A 23559-nucleotide genomic window follows, 5' to 3' on the forward strand; every position below is an offset into this window, starting at 1 on the left:
TAGCGCTGGGAGAGGTGGCTCAGCAGTTAAGAGTACACACTGCTCTGGCAGAGGACCCACCCACTGCTCTTCCCAGCACCCACACTGGGTAGCTCATAACCACATGTAACTCTAACTCCAGGGATAACACCCTCTCCCCAGGCACCTACATTCACACATGCACACACCCACATATAAACACGTTATTAAAAAATAAAAACTGTCATTCTCGGTGGCACACATCTTTAACCCCAATACTCAACAGGCAGAGTTAGGGCAGACTGTAAGTTCAAGGCCAGTTTTGTCTATGTCGATTTCCAGGCCAGTCAGGGTTATCTCAAAAAAAAAAAAAAAATCATCTTAAAGAAAAAAAATGTTAAAGATTTTATTTCAGGAGCTACCTTCTATGACCAACTCCTACATTGTAAATCAGTTTAAAATAGCTACTAAGTATATCCATATTGCTACTAAGCATATCATGTTGCTATAATTTTATTGTGTTTTAAACTAGGCATTTTAGAAATGTCTGTTTCATACTTTAAATGGGATATCACTAATGTGACTTAAGTGGGAAATTTGTGCAGAACAAAAGAGCAAAAGAGCAACAAATAGTAACAAATATAGAATATGGTCCTTTTATCCCGTTTGAAAATAAAGAATAAAATTAAGCTACATAGTCACACCTGGTTGGGCCCTTCTTCATGTGATCACCAATGAAAGTTGCATTGGTCATACTCATTAAAGTATTTGCCAAAGATATGATGGACAAGAGATGTTGAGTGGTGACGGCTCGGGACACCGTGTAGGTTCCTTTTCCTACTCCCTCAGTTGCTGGCAGCTTCCTTCCTGTTTCTGCTTTCCCCTGGCGTAGTTTTCCAGCAGCCTGATTATAACCAGGAAGCATCAACGACATATGGCCTCCTCTCGATAAGAGGCCGAAGGACACCGTGCAGTGTGGCTTCAGCATTCCGAGGCGATCAAGACAAACTTCATCCAGAACTTCATTCAAACCCCAGGCGTGAAGACAGGACATGAATAACTTTGCAGTATCCATAGTGAGATTGTATTCTAGTAAGGTCAGCGGCTTGGACTTGCTGGCCCGGTACTCGGGATCGCTTTCTTCCCTTCTCTGCCTCATTGCCTCCTCGTCATCCTCATCCTCGTCGAGGAGATGTTCCTTTATGTTCTCTTTGATAGTTTCCTTCACTTGCTGGAAAAGAACTGCTGCCCGCTTTCCAGTCAGAAAAGAGCCCCCTTTGTCTGAACTGCCAGATGCTTTTTGCAAATTCTCTGGGGAAATAAGTGCAGTATTCGGCCTAGAGGCTTCTTCAGTCAGGAGTTGAATAATCAAAGCTTCCACATCAAAGAAAAGCACATGGATGTCCGGGTCTGTTAGGTTTGTCTTTATTGCTTGAACCATCAGGGAGTTGTGAGAATATTTAGGTAAATTCCCCTGTAACAAATATTTTTTAGAAAATAGTTACAATTCCAAGTGTTTAATTTCAACATTCATTAATAAGCAATAAATAGCTGAATTAAAGTGCTTATGAAGCTGTCTTTTTAAGGCTTCTGGATCATTAAAAATATCTTTGCCAACCAGCAACACATAAAAGATATGAACTTATGCAATTAGGAGAACTAGAACTTTACACTGACATAATCATTAGAATGACAATTAATTAAAAACTGAGTATACATTACCAAAAGCTTACTGCTCAAGTGGGAGTCTCCCCACTCATTAAAATTGGTTTCAGCGACATTAGCAGACTCTGAAAGTGGCTGCACCTGGAGAAGATGCGGATCCTTCAGAAGCACCACACATTGAAAGCCTTCCGTTGCACTTACCTTCAGTCTTCCGGCTTACCTTCAGTCTTCCGGCTTACCGAATTCCCTCCATAGAGGCACATTTACATCTTTTGTGTTTTAAACTGTAAAAGTACAGCAAACCTGACTGTGTTCCTTCTTCTATTTCTCTACTTTACTTACTGTCCCTTCTAGCTAAATCCAGTGAAAGTGGAGAGGATCTGAAGGGCAGGTCCTCCGGTTTTTCTGTATCTGACACTGCCTTACGGAGACAAGAGTGTATGCTATATAATTCACTTACACAGTGCTTGTGGGTGTGCATGTGTATGTGTAAAATCCATACATGCCCACATATAAACGTTGCAAGAGAAGATGAAAAGAAATGTTGTGCCAGAATATAAACAGCAATTAATTTTTCATGGAATCAGAACATTTTGTTCAGATTTTACATATATTCTTAAATCGTATATAATTAACACATGCTATATTTGCATAACTATAAAATAAATCTATACAATAAAGCATAGACTTCTTCAGCCCAAATTCCAGGCCCATTTATAAAATCTCCTTTCAGCTTTAACAAACATGCTCCCGAACCATGCTTACTATCCCTGGCACACAGACCCATTTATTCTTCCTTTTGCATGAATCTTCATTTATTCTCCTCTAAGTCCTTCTCTTCTACATGACCTTAATTCTCAATCACAAATCAGTACCATGAATGCCTGAAATCCAGATTTATTTATTTAAGTATTTTTTGTATACAGGTATTCTGCTTACATGTACATTTACACACCAGAAGATGGTTTCAGACAGGTGTGAACTGCCATGTGGTGCTAGGAATTGAACTCAGGACCTTCAGAGCAGCAGGGAGTACTCTTAACCACTGAGCCATCTCTCCAGGCCCCTAAATATACATGTTCTACTTGTTAAATGTATCTCATTCGTGTTGAGACTGGATTCTCCCAGGGAAAGGTTAGCCCACAATACATTCAGTTCCCTAACATTTCACATCTACCGAGTGTCAGATGCTCAGATATCTCCAAAATATTTATATGGATATTGTTTTAGTTACTTATTCTGTGAGACAGTTTCAAAACATGGGCAAACTACTCCTTATTCATTCTGTGCAACCAGAGAATCTAGCAGAATGAACAAGAACACTATAAAAATCTTACAAAATTATTCATATTGCTCATCAGCTCTTCCTGTAACAGGTACAACAGATTCCCCTAACTGGTCTCCTATCTCTATTTCCATCCCTCCTGACTGTGTTTCTAGCTTTAGAGATCATCAATAGCATTTTATAACTTGAGAGGAAAATCCAGGTTTCTTTGCAAAGCACAAAACATCCTCCAGAATATATTGCTCCTCGGGCCTTCATTTCACCTCTAACCACTACCCCTTTAAATTAACACAACGTCACTTATCCTTTCCAGAAATAATCTCAAATTTTTGGAACATTGAACATATTTACACTAGGACCACATTCCTTCTCCATTTCCTCTATCATCATTCACAAAATATCTCAAGATGTTCACTGTCCAAAAATTACACAAAAATAATTCAAGCAAATGTTATCACAGCCTCCATTATATAAACTTCTTTGAATTGAATGATGTTTAAAGGAGGATGAAAACCTTTCTAAATTATAGTTAAATGACCTAGAGAATCTAGCTAATACGATAAAGTTATACTATTTAACAGTCAATACGAAACCAAAGGAACATAGCAGAGAAATCTATTTCAGGTGATTTACAGGGAAGCCCTCATAGAAGAGTGAACTTGGCAAACAAAAACACTCATAACGGAAAGAAAGCAAAATGTAGAGAAGGAGAGTGACGATGAAGATCACAGGGTGGATAACGAAGAACCCACGGGTGGTCAAGATGAAGAACGGAGGCCACGATTCACTAAGAGCTCACGCCATCACACTGAAACTTTCCAACTTTATGTTGCAAACCAGAGCACGACGAAAGCAGAATCGTGAGGAGTTTGGCTGAAATGCAGGTTCCTGGACCTGATTATCACTCCTGAATTAGTGTGTAGGAATGTGTAAGAATCTAACCACTTCTATTAAATATATTAAATATACAACTTTATGCAGTAAGGTCGGCAAACAACTATCCAAATGAGGGAATTGCGCAGCCAGATGCAGTATTGCTAGCTTGAAAGAGACAGGGCAGGGTCATGAATATGAAACAGGAGGCAGCGGAAGGCACACAGATGAGCAAGATAAACCCAATAACCCCAAGAATGTGAGCGACAGGACAGAGAAAGGACCATCCTTGTTCCTTTCATTTCTCCCTGCTCTGTTTCACACGTTTGCCTTTCAAACAGTGAACATGTGATATCAGACACTATGTTCAGTGCTTTGTACTTCACTAAGTGAATCATGCATGAACTTATATGTATTATATCCAATATAAACTCAATCAAAAAGTATTATTAATAATCACATCTACTATATACCACGCTGTTGCTATAGCTTGGGAGCGATTCTAGTTATTAGCACTAGTTATGTCCCCAAAATACCACAATGCTAAGTACACAGCTCTAAAAATAGGTATGAAGGAATACATAACAACAGTTAAAAATGAAAAGGTCTTCAGGGTGCTCCTGAAGATAATGTTCTTGCAACTTTCTTTTAGGAAAAGGAGACTAAAAACAACATAAAATTAAACAAGTTTGGCTAGGAAATTACTGAAGCAGTAAGAAGGGCTAGAAAAAAAGACAGCAAGAGGAAAACACGAGGTAGACAGCCCAGCTTGGCTGGTGTCAGCCACACATGTGCCCGTCAGCACCTCCAGCTCTGCAGGCATCTGTATCTCTTTCTGATGGTGTTCCAGCAGACAGCCACATGCTCCCAGCGAGAAGATTATCTAATTAATACCATGTCTGTACGTGTGTTTGTAAGACTCTTTATTACAACCTCTCATAGCTACTGAATGTGTTGCCTGTGACAAAAACTGGATCTAATAGCAGTCTCACAAAAAGAGTGTAAACAATAAAGAAAACACCACCACCAAGACAAAATATGAAAGAAAAACAAACAAGAAAACAGATTAAGGCTGAAGGGAAAGCGGAGAGAGGAGGACTCAGTGCCAACTCTCCAGCACTGAGATTATGGGCACTGCCATGACCAGCAGTGCATGGGCTCAGGGATCCAAACTCATCATCACCAATTCTACCAATGTAGAAAAATTATCACAACAAAAAATAGATGCCCATCAAAGTTGAGAGAATGAAGTTTTAGCTAAAGGTAAAGAAATGACTGAGTTAATCCCTCTCATGTCTGGTTTTCTAGCATGTGCTGCTAAGATGACCTACAGGAAAAGGAACAAAAACAGGTAGTAAATTCCAAGGTTTTCTTAGCTTTACAAAAACACAGGCACACGGGGGAACAGACTGATTCATTCATCACTACATACTCTCGACAATTTCAAAGCTAACTAATGAGGAACTCTGAGAAGGGTTGCTCTGACGCATTTATTACAACCCCCGGAGTGTGCATGGACAATTCACCTTAAAGTTATCATACAGCAGAATTAAATTCAGTTCAACAAACATCTGTGGAGGGACCTAATGTGTGTGACATGCCTGGCATTTGCCCTTAAGAAAAATAGTTGAAAATCTACTTGACAAGAGCTTCAAAGCAAAGTTAAATTACAAATGACTGAGTCTCCAACATGCTAATAAATGCAGCTATACAAATATCTATATTCACATAACAATCTAAGACACAGATTTATCTTATGCTTATTTTAAGTATCATACTTACTGTAATTTACATTTTCTACATAGAGAAGTACATATTTGGCTGTGTGAGATTCCTTTTGTTTTATTTTTGTTTTGAAACAGGTTCTATCTATGCAGCCCTAGCTGTCCTGGGATTCACAGAGACCCACCTGCCTTTTTAAAACCTGCATTGTGCTGGGGTTTTAAAAACATCTGCCACCATACCTGGTACCATTTAAAATCCTAAGAAAAGAAAATTAACTTAAAATATAACAGACTGAAGAAATAATGAATTGATGATTCATAACTGAAAGTGAACCTGTGGCAAGAATATTAGCTAAAATGACCTCGCAAGGAAAACAACAGAGCTGTCATGTTGATATCAGGGTTTATCCACACATACACGAATCTTGGCACATGCACGTCAGATGTGGTAGATGCAAGAAATGTTCAGTGGAAAAAATGTTGCCTTGTATATATAAGTTTTCATCATTTTATATAACTGAACATATTCTAAATGAAATATTTTTTGAAACATCTGATAGTGTTGTCTCTGAATACCAATATTATGCTCTAAGGGTCTTTAATGATTTTATTAAAATCTTTAAAGATTTTAAGTGTATTCCATTTTATCCACTGACTACAAGAAATTTTACTCTCTCACCATTCACTTCATTGATCCTGACTTGAAAGCTCACTTATTGTGAAATCACTGTTCAATAACACAGTTTTCAATGCTATTTTTAAATAGTCTAGTGATTTATTCTTCTTCTTCAATCAAATCTATAATATATAATCTGATATAGGTTTAATCTAAAAGTAAAGGTGATTTGTACTACCAAGTATTGTGCTAGATGATTTTCAGATCAAACGCAAAGCAGAAACATTGGCTTGTGGGTGTGTGAAAGACACTGCCTGCTGTGTGTGCCTGGGAGGGACATGCACATGCATATAAGGCCAAGACTGACGTGATGTCCTCCTCTCAGCCACAGCTTCTGAAACACTCTTCCTAAGCCTGGAGCTTACTGGCTCAGTGCATCTGGTGCCACCTCTCCAGCACTGAGACTACGTGCACTGCCATAACTGGTTCAAGGATCCCAACTCAGGCAGGCCCAAATGGTTGTATAGTAGCCACTTACTGGATGAGCCTTTACCAAATGAGTTTCCATTGCCATTGATTTTACATGATATGTCCATCATATAAAATACAGAGATAGATAGATAGATAGATAGATAGATAGATAGATAGATAGATAGATAGTTAAATTAGAATCAGGCTTGAAATCAGTGATTAAAAAAAACCTAAGGACAGGTTAGAAAATGAGCATCTATCTGACATGCACAGGCACCTCTTTAAGAAAATACTGAATTATAAAATAGATTACAAGAGAAATTATACTTAACAAACATTAATTTACTATTTCATAAAAGCATAACTGTACAGGTGCTGTATTTATGAGTATTTTAAATAACTAAGTTTCCTAAGTATGGTATAAAAAACTGATTTAATATTAAAAACTATTTTGGCAAGAAATAGAAAGGAACAATACTTTTCCTCTTGATTTAATATATGGTATTTTATTGATGAAAGTTCTTTAAAGGGATTTCTAAAGTTCTCACATATAGTAATAAGTGTAAAAGGTGCACTGAATAAAAATTAGATGTCTTATTGCACTTTTTAAATAATCTAAAGTAGCTAACGGAAATTCTCCCTATCTACTAGAAAATATTCACAGCATGGATTCAACATTAACTATTTTTGGTACCAAGAAAAAAGAATGAAGGGAGGAAAGAGGAAAAAAAAAAAGAGAAGAGACTGGAGGAAGCACAAAAACAGTTGTCTGCCCAATATGGCTATTTGGCGCCCTCTGCTGTCATACAACTATTTCTTCATGTTAGTGGTTAGGCTAACAAGAGTGCTGCCAAGAATCCAGTGACATTGGAATCTAACAATAGGTCCAAGATCATACCACCCTGAACATGCTGATCCCATCTAGAAATAGACAATTGCTACACTTATCTTAAAAATCTGCTCTTGGATGGGATGAGAATTCATGATCAGATGTGAGTAATAACTTAGTCATACAGTTCCTATCGTTTCCATTCCTTTCCATGTGCTTCCACTAACAAGCACCTAAGTAAAAACAAACTAAGAAAGGACATAAAACATATCAAGAAGGAAGTATTTTACATTTTAGTATAATTTATTTAACAGGACATAAATAGAGTGCAATTATAAATATCAAATACAAACATTATGTCTCATATAGGAAATATATTTTGAAGGGACTTTTTTTTCTAAAGACCACATGCTATTAGTGTATAAAATTATTAAATTATATTGAGACCGAAAAACTAATGTAGTAAGAATTCAACAGTAGCCCAGGAAATCAACTTTCAACTCCAGCTAAAGAGCCCAGAGCCGCAAACACCAAGACCAGAAGCTCTCTGTAACGACACAGATTGTTACATGAGGAATTGGCTTCCCTAATCCAAACTCTCTGTTTGCCTTAGAACAAACTGACCACCTACTAGAGGGGCTGAAAAGAGCTAATAGATGATACAGGCAGTATTCCCCTCCTCTCATTTTATATCAAATGTGTATGTCAAAGAGATACATGAAAGAATGGCTAAGATCAAAAACTCAAGTGACAACACATGCTGTAGAACTTGTGGAGAAAAGGGAACCCTCCTCCATTGCTGGTAGGAATGTAAACTTGTAAAACCACTTTGGAAATGAATCTGGTACTTCCTCAAGATCCAGCTACACCACTCCTAGGCATATATTTGAAAGATTCTCAACCAGACAAGGACATTTGCTCAACCATGTTCATGGCAGCTTTATTTATAATAGCCAGAATCTGGAAACAATCTAGGTGTGCCTCAGCTGAGGAATGGATACAGAAATTGTGGTACATTTATACAACAGAATCCTACAGCAATTAAAAACAAGGAAATCATTAAATTTGCAGAAAAATGGTATGAACTAGAAAAGATCATCCTCAGTGAGGTAACCCAGAAACACAAAGACACACATGGTATATACTCACTTATAAGTGGATATTAGCCATGCAATATAGGATAAACATACTAAAATCTATACTCCTAAAGAAGCTAAACAACAAGGAGGACCCTAGGGAAGATGCTTAATTCTTATTCAGAAGGGCAAATAGATAGACTTCAGAAGTGGGAGAAGACAGGGAACAGGGCAGGAGCCTACCACAGAGGTCTTCTGAAAGACTCTACCCAGCAAGGTATTGAAGCAGATGCTGAGACTCATAGCCAAACTTTGGGCAGAATGCAGGGAATCTTATGAAAGAAGGGGTAGACAGAAAGGCCTGGAGAGAACAGGAGCTCCACAAGGAGACCAATAGAGACAAAAAAATCTGGGCCCAAGGAGTCCTTCAGAGACTGATGCATCAACCAAGGACCATACATGAAGAGGACCTAGACCCCTGCTCAGATGTAGCCTATGGGCAGCTCAATATCCATGGGTGTCTCCTATTAAGGGGAGTAGGGACAGTCTCTGGCATGAACTCAGTTGCCTGCTCTTTGATCACCTCTCCCTGGTGACGTGGCCTTAGTAGGCCACAGAGATAGTCCTGATGAGACCTGATAGGCTAGGGTCAGATAGTAGGGGAGGAGGACCTCCCCTTTCAGTGGACTAGGGGAGGGGCATTGGGGAGAAGAGGAAGAGAGGGTGGGACCAAGAGGACATGAGGGAGGGTGGTACAGCCAGGAATAAATTGTGAATAATTGTGAATAACCTGAAATTATTAATAAATAAAAGTGCATAAATTGTAAATAATATTTTTTAAAGAAAACAGTTAAAACTAACCGCAGGGGACTGCAATGGGGGGGGTGTGGCTGTGGTAGGGAGAACTGTAGTGAAAGGGCTTGCAAACTCCAAAGGCTCCCTATTGGAAACACACCCTTCAGTCAAGACCCTTGGTATATTTTTAAATGAATGGCATCAAGCTGAGATTCTGGAGAGCTAACTTGGTAAGAACAAGCATAAAGTAGAAGACTAAAAGTGGGGAAATGAAAAGGAGAAAAGCCACAGTTCCTGGGCTGATGTGGTTAAGTGATGGCTCATTTCAGAAACACTTGAAATTTAACAGATTCAAATCTCTTATTTGCTATTTTCTCTCATCCCTGCCTTGCTGGCCACACTGACATCCTACATGCTATGACATCTGCCTGGGCCACTCCCCCTCTTTTCCTCTTGATATCAGGCCCGTTTCTCTTCAGAAAGCCTTCCCAACAGCTCTGCAGATCAGTGCATCTCCCTGAGCTCTCCCCCATTGGTTCATTCCTTAAGTAGTCTGAGGGTCACATTAGGAACTACACAGGGGATCCAACACCAAGACAGGAGCTGCTCAGTGCCAGCACCTGCTCGGTGTGGGTGTGGCTAAAGCACTCTCCAGCTGGCTCTAGCTCAGGGCCTAAATCATAGCATGAACCCAAAATATGCTGAACAAATGCAGAAATCAATCAACAATCAAGTATTAAACCAGTGTGTGGCGAATGCCTACTGTGATAAATGTTTAGAGCATGTTGTAACATTTAACTTCATTACAACCCAATTATGCCTATTTTAGAGCGAAAGACAAAATTAAGCTAAAATGTTCATCAGTAACTTGGGAGCACACACAAGTCCATGGTAAAAATGTGGGAAGAAATCAGGTTCTTTCTGCATCCATCTGTCATTTCCCACATGTTCGAAATAGCGCTGGATATTAAGAGTTCTCAGCACCAGCTCTGCACAGACTGGAGGGATGGAGGAGTGTATGTAGTTGAGAAATGGAACCCTCAAACACCAGGCTGCCTACACTGAGTCAAGGGACATTTTGTGGGAAGAACATGATAGGATCCTCTCTCCACATGCTACAGTGCAGTCATTTTCAACCAGCAATGAACTCTGGAAATAATGGAAGGCACAGTTTTCCAAGTGTTGGAAGTGCTAGCTTAATTTTACTGTTTCCAATCATAATTAGTGTGTGGCTAAAGTTTCCTACAGATATTCAGTAGTCTAATTAGATAAGACACAGTATCAAATATAGAAAACTGGCACAAAGAAGTAGGGGGTAGAGTCTAGGAAACAGCATCTAGTGTTTAGGAGAGTCTACTATCGGGTGATCACTCGGTCACCAGATATATAGAGAAATGGAAATGGGAATGAATGTATTCACAGAATACAGAATTAGGACTAGGACAGAAACACAAGCCTAGTGGCAGAAATCAGAGAGGAAGGTTCCCTACAGTCTGATGTGGTTCTGTTGGCTGACAGTCCTGGACAGTTCTCAGATGAGGAAGAGCAGTAACAAGATATCCCAGTCATAGGAAATGTCAAGGGCTGCATTTACAGAAATGCACACGAAAGAGACTGGAGACCAAGAATGTGTATACCATAAGTACTGAAAGCCTGGCTAAAGCTGACAAAAGCCCCTCCTGCCCTTGTCTCCCCTTTCCACCTCTTCTTTCTACCACCCCCTTGAGAGAAAATACTTTCTCAAAAGCCGGAGTGCTGTTGAGTGTGTGAGTATGTGTGTGCTGCAGATGAACTTGAAAAGCAGGAAATCCTACTTCTAGTCTCAGATCCACCTTAAATTGACCTGCTGTGATGAGCAAAATAATATATTTCCATTCAAAGTTAAGTTTAGGGTGTGAAATATCAGCCATACATGTCACTATATGAGCTCTTTATTGGAAAAAAAAAAAAAGATTAAAACTTCAGTGAAAGCCTTCCTGGTCATTCTAGGAAAATTCACCATCCAAGTAGATAAGTGATCTTCAACTTATGGCCTGTGGTTACTTGCAGACAAGGAACTCTCTTAAAGGATGTAAAACATTTCCAAGTAGGGGGGGACCATAGCATATAAGCACAGAATCATTTAGTAACAAGACAAATATATCTGCTTATTTTGCTACCAGTACTAGCTTTGTATTTCTTTACAGTCATGTTAGCATGTGGCTACAGAGTTAAGGAGACTTTGGTTTTTTGTTTTTGTTTTTTTGTTTGTTTCTCTGTGTACACTTGGCTGCCCTGGACTCACTTTGTAGACCATGCTGGCCTCACAGAGATCCGCCTGCCTCTGCCTTCCAGAGTGCTTGGATTACAGGCGTGTACAACCAAGTCCTGCTGACTCAGTATTCTAACTGTATTTCATTCATGTGACATGCCAAACAATGGCACAAAGTTTTTTTGCACATGCACAAACACCAATTCTGTAAATAGTACAGAAATGATGGATTTCTGATGTTGGTCTTGCTCTTAAAATATAACATCTTGTCAGTTTTAGCACTGGTTTGTTCAAAGGAGAGTTATCTGCATGAATTTAAAGCTGATTTTTCACAGACCACTAGAAGACTATGTGAAAGTCCTATACTTAAAACATATTCTCCATCCTTGATCCCGTACAGAGCCTCTTGGATGGGGCACTGTGTTCTTACTGTGAGGTTCTTGACCCATTGGGACACAGCAAAGACTTAGAAAGCTCTTTTGCAATCTCCTAAGACTGAGAGTCACAGAGAGCCTCAAAGGTCCTTGGATGTCTCAACTCCAGTCATCTTGCCCTCCCCCCTGGCTCAGCTGGACACTACACAGCCATGTTATCAGGGCTTTCCTCCCTGAGAAACCAAGAAGAGTCATGCCATAACCTTCTACAGTTCAAACTCCTAGCACACCTGCTCTTTGCCCGCAGAGCTGTGCTTCACAAGCTACTGCACATCAGAATGACCTGAGGGCCTTCTGAAAGTCTCAGTGTACTGTTGCACTTCAAGCTGAATCAGGAAGGCTGTGGTAGGAACTGGCGGTGGTAGTTTTTAGAGATCCCAGGTGATTTCAATGTGCAGCACAGTCTGGTTATTGCCATCATAGGGACATTCTGTCACTGGATTTCTCCACTTCTTCAAAGACTACCAGTCTCATGCTCCCTCATCTGTATGACCCTATGCTTAACCACAATCAATCTTTCACAGCTACTTTGCACTACCGTTTTTAATCTCTGAATGACAGGACTACAATCTGCAACAATAAGAAAATATACTCTCTGCTTTTCCACATGCCTTCATTCTAACCCATTACAAAACCAGTCCATCTTTCTTCTTTTTTTTTTTTTTTTTTTTTTGAATTTTTTTTTTTTTTTTGAATTTTTTTTTTTTTTTTTTTTTTATTTTTTTCAATGCAGTTTATTCAGGAACATTGAACAATCCTCGGACCCCGGGGAAAGCCAGCCCACAGCTTAAATAGCCTCTGGGTAGCCAACCCAGGCGTGCCACGGGGGCAATGTAGATAGGTCCACATACATGGAAGCAAGCCAGATCCTCGGCCTTAGCCAAATGTGGAGTTGTTCGTGACAGAGAGCACTCACCATCGGGAAGGTGGAAGGCGGGATTGCTGCAGCCATGAATCATCTGAAGGAATGGGCGGGCATGGGAGTGTTAGCAGACCTCTACTCTTGCCTGATCCATCTTTCTTCTTATACTTAGCTTCTACTCTTTGTACTGAACCTCTTCATTCCCAATTCCCTATTTCAGTGCCCTGTTTCCTCCCCAGATTTCCTTAAATGCATAAGCTTTAGAAATGTTTTGTCCTTATTCCCACCCACTAACTCTAGAACAAACCCATCCAAATACCCAGCCTCTTCTCTACTTTCAATTTCAGAAAATGGGGTTTTCTCTTCCATGACAAAGCCCATTGCTTTGCCTCTGAATTGAATTTCCTCACATATCAATAATCAATTCTCCTTTCCCCATCTTGAAGCTCACCCTCTCTGCTCTTTGTCCTCAGCCAAGGGCATTTCTTGATATCTCCAAAACTACATCTCCATATAACTGCTCTCTTGCTCCTCCCATCTAATCTCATACAAACTTGACTTGCTTTTTTCTATTTCCACTTTTCCTAATCACTCTTCCATCTTTATAGTACAGCTCCTGACCCTGACTGAAAAAATGTATTCAGTCCTTTGAAGGTTTAACATTGACTGTATTTAACATAGTGATCTCTTCTTTGTTGCACTTCTTGATTCCCACTTGCTGACCAGCACATTCTTCTGGTTCCCCCAATAAGTTTCCTGTTTCTCCTACCTTAACCCTTTTTCATCCTGCTCCATTTAAAGCTCCATTTTTATGAGTTTGTATATGAATGATCTCACTTATTTCCACGGAACTAAGAACCAGCTACATACAAACAAACAAACAGCAAGAATTCATCAATGTATATATCCCTTCACCCTAACAATCTCTCAATTTTCAGCCTCCTAAATTAAACCACCCAACAAACATCCTGACATATGTAACACACAAATTCTTCAGGTTACCATAAACCAAACAGCTCTTCACTATCCCTATAAAACCTGTTTGTACATTCAATATCACACTTGATAGAGCCACTTTCTATTCAGTCAATCAGGGGACCTTTGGATAAACCTTCCTTATTACTCATACCTAATCAATCATCAGCTCCCACTGAATACAACTCAATTCAACTATTGAGTTTGAATTCTCCACTGTACTCCTTCTTATCAAATTTATTGACTGGCTTTCATGTAAAATTCCATTTGAGTAAAGAACTCTAAAGATTTTTTTTTTTTTTAATTTTGAAAGCCACCAAGGTAGAAGGTAAAAATTTCAGCATCTTCCCTTGGTACAAAATGAACTGACCTTTATTTACTACCACTATCTGTGTCCAGCTACAGCTCTAACAACACTGACTGAGCAGTCTCTCTCTACTTCTCTCTTTACTGGACACACTGCAACCATTCTCCATCCATCACCTAAATACATTCCACTTTTCTTCCCTCCAAATAGCCAATCCTGATCACCTCAGGCTAAGAAGACTTCTGCAATACTTTCTGCATTTCTCACCATGCCATTGGCTACAGTGCTTTGCAATTTATCCGTTCACATTTCCTGAGAGTAAATATCATGTCTTATTCATTTGGCTCTCCAGGGCCTAACACAGTGCCTAACTAGTCAATAAATGGTTACTGAACTAGACTGATTCAATTATTTTGTAGCATAAACTATAAAAGTCAAAAAGTAAAAAATATTTTATATGGACTAATAAAGAAGAGATTTTTTTCACAAATACTAAAAAAAATGTAATTCTTCAAATTGCTAAAATATTTATAATTAGTCAAAAACCTTTATATTTCTTTTTTTTTTTTTTTTTTTTTTTTTTTTTTGGTGGATGGTGAATGCAGCAACGCTCCAACAACTTTATTTTTTCTCCCACAGCTTCTGTATCCCAGCAAGATCTTCCAAGCAATAGAAAAATTACAATATAGCTACATTGTATTTTTCTTTAAGTGAATAATTACAATGAGCATAGATAGGGGAAAAAAAGCATGTCCCACAATGCCCTCATATGCTCAAGAGCTTTACATATTATGGGTAAAAAGCAAATTATTCTCAAGAACACACGTACATTCGTAACTAATTAACATGCTATAGACTAACAAAGTGTAAGCTAAGTGTGAGGGTACTTTTCTCAGCCGTTTTCTCTTACTGGCTGGCAGGTTGCAATTTGTGGTTACAAAGGAAGAATCAACTGTTTTATTACTTAACTTAAAAAGTAATCTTTTAAAAATCTAAAAATCCTAAAAGAATCACAAATATAAACTTTTCTATAAAAACAGTCCTTTCTGCTTTAACTTCTCAGAGGGCACATTCCACCCATTGATGATGGCTGAGGTGGGAGGGGAGGAAGTGGCAGAATCAAAAGTCTCTGCCTCCGACACAGTGAGGGAAATCCTGCCACAGTCAACCGGTCTGGGACCTCTGCAGTGGATCAGCCTTCTGTGGAAACACAAGGAAAGCTTCTCCCTGAATAAGCCATCTGGTCCTTTCCATTTCCTGGTTAGTAACTCTTTTATAACTTCAACTTCTCAACACAGAAGATAAAGAATAGCATATGACAGCTAGAAGGGTCTGGCTGCTGAAGGCATAGACTGAGTCTCCATAGTGCTCCTTGGCAATCTATAGTTAGATTTATATAGGTACTTAAAAGAATACTCTGCTGTACCTCACATACATTCCCTAGCAATGCAAGTGTCTCTCTGTGTTGTTTTGTTTTGTTTTTTCAAGAAAGGGGTTCTCTGTGCAGCCTTAGCTGTCCTGGACTCTTTCTGTAGACCAGGCTGACCTCAAACTCATAGATATCTCTTGCCTGTGCCTCTCTGAGTGCTAGGATTACAGGCAGAAGTTTTTTCTTAATGCAGAGTATCTTCTGTTAATGTATTTCCAAGGGAAAACGAGATCTGAATTTAAAACATCCTAGAACAAACCACTCTTCCACAGCTCAGGGTAGGATGCATTACAGTGACTAAGCGCTGTAGAGTCCAGTCGGGAACCCACCAATAATCACAAGGTGCATGGCCGATAAGGCATTAGGACCCAAGGGTTGTTTCAGGCAGTCCCCTGGAGATTCAATTTTAAAGGTGCTAGGAAACCATCATAGATGAACCAATCATGTCTAATTTAAGAATTCTCCAAAACAGGAAAAGAACCAAAAATAATGTAATTAGCAAAAAAGTACTTATTATTAGTTATTTAGTTATAACTTTTAGTTTAGTTCAGCTGCTTAATTGAATCATTCATATTTTATTCACAGAAATTTAAAGCTCCATTTCTTTCAAACTAGAGAAAATATTGACAACCAGAGTTGAAAATTTTAAAGCGTTATCCCAAGCGTTAAAATATACACACGTTATACAATCGTTCACATAAAAGAACACATGCATGCACAACCTACAGTGGTCCTGTATATGTGTGTATGTGTGTGTGTGTGTGTGTGTGTGTGTGTGTGTGTGTGTGTAAAATGACCATGCTTTACTGGAGAACTGCAACAGGTATATTGGATCAGTGGGGCAGGAAAGGCCAGAGAGGTTAAAAGTAGGTCTTACACATTAACAATATGTGTAAGGCCCTGGGTGACCCGCAGCACTCAAGGTAGAGAATTTTGAAATAGAGGACACTGCCAGACAATCCACAACTAAGAAAATTCACTATGAGTGGACTTTCACTAAAAACTAGTTTTGTTGGCAAGAGAAAATTGTATATGGGGGTGAGGCAAGAAGATAAAAACAAACAAACAAACAAACAAAAAAACCCAACACTGCTGTCATGACCATTTCATGATATAATTAAAGGGGAAGTTATATTGCGAGAGAGAAGGAGATATAGAGACAGACAAAAGACAGAGACAGAGATACACAGAGAGAGACTGAGACAGAGGCATCTGGAAGAGTCAAGAGCAGGAAAAACCACTAATGCACATAAAATACAAATAATTGTTTTTAAAAAATGATTAGGTGTATTTAAGAAAAATGCATAGAATAGTAGAGACTGGCAAATAGCCACAGCAGCTAGCTAAAAGGAGAACAGAAAAGAAGAGAGCCATAAAGAAAGAATCTGGAGAGCAATCTAACACTCCTGCAAGCCACTAAGAAAGTTGTGCATGTACTTACTCATTTACAGCAAAATCAAGACACAATAATCAAGCTGAGTCATCAGAGTTCCTCCTTCAACACTAAGAAGCAAAATGTTTCTCATCCAAAAAGTAAAACTGAAAAACAGGTTGTCCCCCCAACCCAAAGTCCTTGTCTTACAAAATATTTAATGCTGTAGAAACAGACATCTCATAGAATAGACAAAGCCCATTGTGGGAAAGGCAGTAAAACAGGGTCTCATTATGTTCAGCCCAGGCTGAACTAAAACTCAACGGTGCTCCTGCCTAACTTCCCAAGTGCTGGGTTGGATTACATTTGATACTCTGCATCCAAGCCCATGTTTTAGTACAGATAAGAGAAGGGAAGAATTCTGGTTATTGCATATGAAATTTAAGTATTCAGAAAACAGTGAGAGTTAAATAACATGATAATGGTATACAAAACATTACTCTTTCAAGGTACCATATGTTCATATGTCTGGGTGGTGAAGATTGACAATATTTTAAAATACCTCTGTAGGGCTGGGTTGTTGGCTCTGTGAGTAGGGGTGCCTGCTGAGCAAGCATTAAGGACACGAATCCGAATACTCACAGCCCACGTAGAGAGTTGGCCATGGTTGCCCACTGGGGAGTGTGGTGGGAGACAGAAACAGGAGGACTGATAGACTTTGGTTGCTGCCAGACACTGCAGGTCTGAGAGATCCTACCTCAGAGGAGTGAGGCAGAGAATGACAGAGGACATATGACGTCTTCCTCTGGCTTCTGTTCATGCAGACTTACATGCATGTATTACACACATGTGCATACACCATACATATACATACAAACACACAGGTTTTTTTATTTTAAAAAACTTTTCTAGAAACAATTTTTAAAAACTTCTAGTGCCAACAACCACAAAGCTAATAACAGTCTTACATATTAGACCACAATCATTTTATTATTAATCTAAATTGTCACATATCTCAATATTACTCAAAAGATTAAAAATGACCAATGTTCTCTTTATTTAACTGAAAAATTGTATTTCCCCTGTATAGTTATATTTATTCTTTTGTTTATTTTCTTTTTATTACGCTTACTTACTTATTTACTAACTTTCTCTCATGTGTGCCTATGAGTAGGTGCTAAGATCAGGGAACAACTCATGGAAGTTAGCCTTCATCTTCCATGTGAGTCTCAGAGTTAAGTTCAGGTGGTCTGAATGGGACTTCCTCCTCAGCACCCCTTTGTTCTTAAAACTAGGATAGGTTAGTTAAGGTTCTTTAACTTTATTAGGGCAAAGTAGACAATAAAATTAATTGTCTAATAATTAAAAGTTTGTCCTAGTAACCATTTGGAATAACCCAAACTAACATATACACTTCTAAACGTATAATAAGTACAACCAACACACTGATATTTTATTAAAATATTCATTAAACTTGGGAGGTGGAATGTTGATTTACTTTAACTGATTCTTCAAAGGTCATACATGTCATAAGAATTTCTCTAAGGATAATAAGAATTCTCTAGACAAGGCCTTGACTACTGCATACAATGTTGTTTGGGTTGTCTTCCTGTGCCGTGCACTGCCCTTTTCACAGGGAATCATGAAGTCAATTCAATCAGATAAAAAAAAAAAAAAAAACTTTTACAACATGAATTCTACAAGCAAAACCACAGTATGTTCTGAGTAGGTTATATTTGACCTCTGAATTCCATTCTCCGTTATACAAAGGTAGTGACCTCTGTAAAAACAGCCCATTCATCCACCTCCCAAGGGTTTGACTAAGAAGACAAGTGGGGGTGGGATGTAAGTGAAAGAAAAGTACTGGTCATTTTTTCAACATCATCAGTTTTGTCATGTTTCCATATAAACAGAGCAACTTTTGTTGATAAAAAAAAAAATGCCCCAATATAAAGGTGTGGAGCAGAGAATCATATACTACGGGCCTAAGATCACACAGTTAAGGGCTTTACTGCTTTACTGAAAAAAATCCCTGTCACCTAAGATATCCCACAAGGTCTCAACCCAAGATCCAGTGTCTGTACCAAACGCTTTATAAGAAACTTAATCCGATCTCTCTAGCTACTCAGACCATCTGCTTAGCCTATCATCTGTACAGTCACCAAACACGTGCAATCTACAGGTGAGTATAAACTACTACCTTATAAATCTAACTCCTAGTACATGACTGTGCCAGGCATAGGAAAGGAGATAGCTCTATCCTAAGAGATTATAACCATGTTGTTTTATCAATAGATATCAAGGCCTACTTTTACCCACTAAAAAGAGCTTGGTATATTCACTTCTTTGTTTTTCATCATCATTAACTCTTAAATTTTGTTCTCAACACTGAGTCCTCCTCAATGTTCTACTAATTATCCTCTCTACCAGCACATGTGTGGATCTTACAAAACATAAACCCTGTTCTTGATCACACAGCCACACAACCGTTCTTCTTTCTCCATCTACCATTAAAGGCGAAATTCACCCACTCTCTACCTCATCATCTCATTCTCAATCTCAGCTCACTGTACCCCGATTTCTGACCTAACTTACTCTACCAAAACAACTATCAATGGTATGCTCCAAATTACTAATCCTAAAACCCTTTTTCCTCAATTCCCATTGTTATTTCAGTCTCTGATCAATTGCTGACACACTTTTTTTTTCTCTTTACAAAGGTCTGCTTTCAACTGTATGTGAGACCTAGATACTTTCACCTTCTTACACCTATACAAACATTTTATCTTCAAAGTTCCTCCCTTCCCATACTCTGGCCCCCAAGAATATGATCATCTGAGGATATGCCTAGAAAAATCATTTCTTAAAAGATAATATTCTATCTATAGCATATAATTCTACCTCAAGGGTTTGCAATGTGTAAATGATCAAAATGTACTAAATCAAGTTTATTCATTCATCAATCAGTCATAAACAAATAAGAAGCCAGTATCCAGAACTAGAATCTCAAGAGGTAAAAACTGAAATGAAAGGAAGGAGGCATACATCTGAACACAAACTCTCAAAAGTCACTGCAAAAGTTTGGTTTTTGCTTCAAGATTGACAAGAGGCTATGGCTGGTTAATGTTCAACACAATCCACACCTCGCAAGTTAAAGAGACACAGAGGCCACCCTCTTAAGTAGTTACTTTACCTGCCCTTAAAAAAATGAACCAAAAGCCATTTCTGAGACAAACTACACCCACAGCTCTGAAGTTAAAAATGTCATCTTCTGATGCAAGAGTCAGCAAAGTAGGCCATGAGCAAAGAGAGCATGCTACCTGCTTTCATGAATCATTTTACTGTAAGCTAACCATGCTCATTTGTTCACATATTACCTAAAACTAAGAATTAAGTCCCCATGACAAAGAAAGTTCACAAAGCTTAAAATATGTACTTCCATACAGGACACAGCGCAGGAGCTAGCCTGCAGATGTAAGCTTTTGTGCTAAGCACTTCACAACCCACTGATCTCTGCACTATGTCTAGTCGTGATTTTCTGTAATGGCTTCCATTTGCTGTAGAGAGAAGCTTCTTTGATGAAGGGTAAGAACTACACTTACTGTGTAGAAGGTAAGTCCCAACTGCTGAAGAATCCACAAATGTAAGTCACAGAACTCAAATTATTTTAGCTAGATCTAACCTGAAAGACTCCTCCTGTGGTCTAGTTTCCATAATAGCAGTACTATAGCAGTACTACGCAAACCAACAAAAGAGGGAAGAAATTTATCCTCCTATTTGTTGTGACACCTATGAACCACAACAGTGAGATACCCATAAAGATGCAATAATGGCATTCACATGTTGGTGGTAATTAACATCTAAGTAGACATTAGAAAGCATGCTTGGTACCAGGAACCTAGTCAAGTACCCACAGCTGTGAGCTCGTGGATTGTAAAGAGAAGCTACAGTGGCTACTTTGTTCCTAACTACATTATAAATCTTATAACCACAGATCAGTATGGAACCCACGTAAGGGTTACTTACACAGCAGAGATGACCCCAAAGCAACTGCACTATCGATAAGTCTTACTCTACCACATATAACAAGTTCCCCATAGCTGTACAGATAGAGTGCCACGTCCAATCTCAATACATTCTATCATTTTTGGAGACCTCAAAACCATGAGGCTAAATGCAAATTGGGTAGAATTACATACACATGGGAGAGAAGCATAGGATGAAGGGGCTCGAATCTCATGTGACCCTCTTACTCTCTTCTGTGAAGGAGTGATAACAGGCCTCAGCTTAAGGGTCTCTTACAAGTAGCTAAAGTTGTTCTGATAAAGGTGTTAACAGCTACTCTGCTTAGAAGGCAGCATGCAACAACACTGCTCTCTTTTCCCATACTATCACTTCTTTCTCAGAAGTATTTTGAACTCTTCATACACAAACTTTATACTGCCACCTAGAAGAATTATCTCCTGTTATAATCATCCTCAAGTCACATTGAGCAGACTCTACAGTTAGTTCTATTATTACTATTGGGCCAGTGTCTCTGAAACAATCCTGAAAGTCAGAATCTTCTCATGCTTATCTGCGAAGACCTATTTGCTCAGCCCTTCTTTATCTTCACTGCCTAATGCCATTTCTAGCCCTCATGACCTCTCACTGTATCAATACAGTAGCCTACTATTTTCTTATGGCAACTTTTATTCATATCTATAGATGCCATTAAACATGACAAAATTTTCTTTAACAAAATCTTTCAAAACTATTCAACATCATAGAATGCCCTGGTAAACCCCTCAGCTTTGCAACCAAGTTCCTTTATAATATGATTTTAATTTACACTTTCAAACAAACTTATCCCTAAAAGTCTTAAGCATGATATAACCAATTTACACATGTAAAGTAGTTATACTATATTAAACACTGAAAATAAAAAGAAGAAATGTTTGATGGCTGTCCATAGGAAATTTAATACAGACAAGAGGAAAAACAAAAACAAAAACAAAAAATTCAAGTCCCTATGCAAAATGGCCATCCTACCAAAAGCAACCGAGATCCAATCCAACCTCCATCAAAATTTCAATACAATTATTCACACTGAAACTGAAAACACAATCTTCGACTTCATAGGGAAACTGACAAACAACAGCCTATTTTCACAAATGGCATTGGTCAAACTGAATAGCCGCATATAGAAGAATGAAAAGAGATCCGTTTCTATCACTGCGCAAAATTCAGCTCCAGGTAGACAGGCCTCAAAGCATAAAAGAAGATATATTTGAATTCACTGCCACAAGAAAGGGCTTTCTGAATAAGACAGTGATAGCACTGGCATTAAAACCAGCAGTCACTAAATGGGACCTCGTGAGGCTAAAAAGCTTTTTTTTTTTCTATTTTCACTTTTTATTTTAATTATTATTATTTATTACAATTTATTTACATTGTATCCCAGCTGTGGACCCCACCTTCATCTCCTCACAATCCCTCCTTCCCTCCTTCTTTTCCCCCATGACCCTCCCCTAGTCCACTGATAGGAGAGGTCCTCCTCCCCTTCATCTGACCCAGCCTGTCAGGTCTCATCGAGGCTGGCTGCATTGTCCTCCTCTGTGGCCTGGCAAGACTGCACCCCCCCGGGGGGAGGTGAGCAAAGAGCTTGCCACTGAGTTCATGCCAGAGACAGGCCCTGTTCCTCTTACTAGGGACCCCACTTGGATATTGAGTCTATGGGCTACATTTGAGCTGGGTCCTCTCCATGCCTGGTCCTGGGCTAGGGTATCAGTCTGTGTAGGGCCCCAGCCCAGGGTTTTGTTTTCTGTTTTTTTCTGTTGCTCTCCTTGTGGAGCTCTGTCCCCTCTCAGTCTTTCTGACTCCCCACTTCTTTCATAAAATTCCATGTATTCTACTCAAAGTTTGGCTATGAGTCTCAGCCAATAAATGGGACCTCTTAAAACTGAAACGCTCCTGTAAAGCAAAGGACACTGTCATCAGAAATAAAACGACAGCCTATAGACTGGGAAAGGATCACCAACGCTATATGTGACAGAGGGCTGATATCCAGAATATATAAAGAACTCAAGAAGTTAAACAGCAACAAATCAAGTAACCCAATTAAAAAATGGGATTCAGAGCTAAACAGAGAATTCTCTCTAGAGGAATATAGAATGACAGAGAAACGCTTAAAGAAATGGTCAACATCCTTAGTCATCAAAGATGCAAATCATAACAACCCTGAGATTTCACCTTCACCCATAAGAATGGCTAAGATTAAAAACTCAAGTGACACCAGAAGGCCTGCTAACGCTCCCATGCCCGCCCATTCCTTCAGATGATTCATGGCTGCAGCAATCCATGTTGATAATCCTGTGGCTAGTCCTGCGTCCACTCTGGTTGGTCTCCTTGGTTTGCCTGTGGTATATATGCAAGATTAGAGTCTCACAACAGTGTGATGCAGCCATGATCATTCAGGCCTTTACAGCCATTGAAGCAGGACATTCTCCCCAAGCATGGTTGGATACCATAAAAAGCTAAAATGATACGCTCAGGATGCGAGGCTAAGCACTGCACTCAGGGTCATCCGCTTTCGACCCAGAGAAGAGCATGTCTGATTGCATGCGGGGTGATGCCCCAGGTCCCGCCTCTGAGAAAA

At 39.1% G+C, this 23559-nt stretch overlaps 1 protein-coding gene across 4 annotated transcripts in view; it reads right to left on the reverse strand.

Annotated features, from left to right (window-relative positions):
• The window catches only part of Wdr7 (WD repeat domain 7), a 315838-nt gene that overhangs the window by 230485 nt on the left and 61794 nt on the right, over window positions 1-23559 (reverse strand). For all 4 annotated transcript variants that reach the window (XM_060377177.1, XM_060377176.1, XM_060377178.1 and 1 more), the window contains one exon: window positions 663-1432. In XM_060377177.1, coding sequence (XP_060233160.1) covers window positions 663-1432 — 770 coding nt within the window. The remainder of the gene's footprint in view (window positions 1-662; window positions 1433-23559) is intronic.

The sequence above is a fragment of the Meriones unguiculatus genome, chromosome 2, assembly GCF_030254825.1.
Source record: "Meriones unguiculatus strain TT.TT164.6M chromosome 2, Bangor_MerUng_6.1, whole genome shotgun sequence".
NCBI lineage: Eukaryota > Metazoa > Chordata > Mammalia > Rodentia > Muridae > Meriones > Meriones unguiculatus.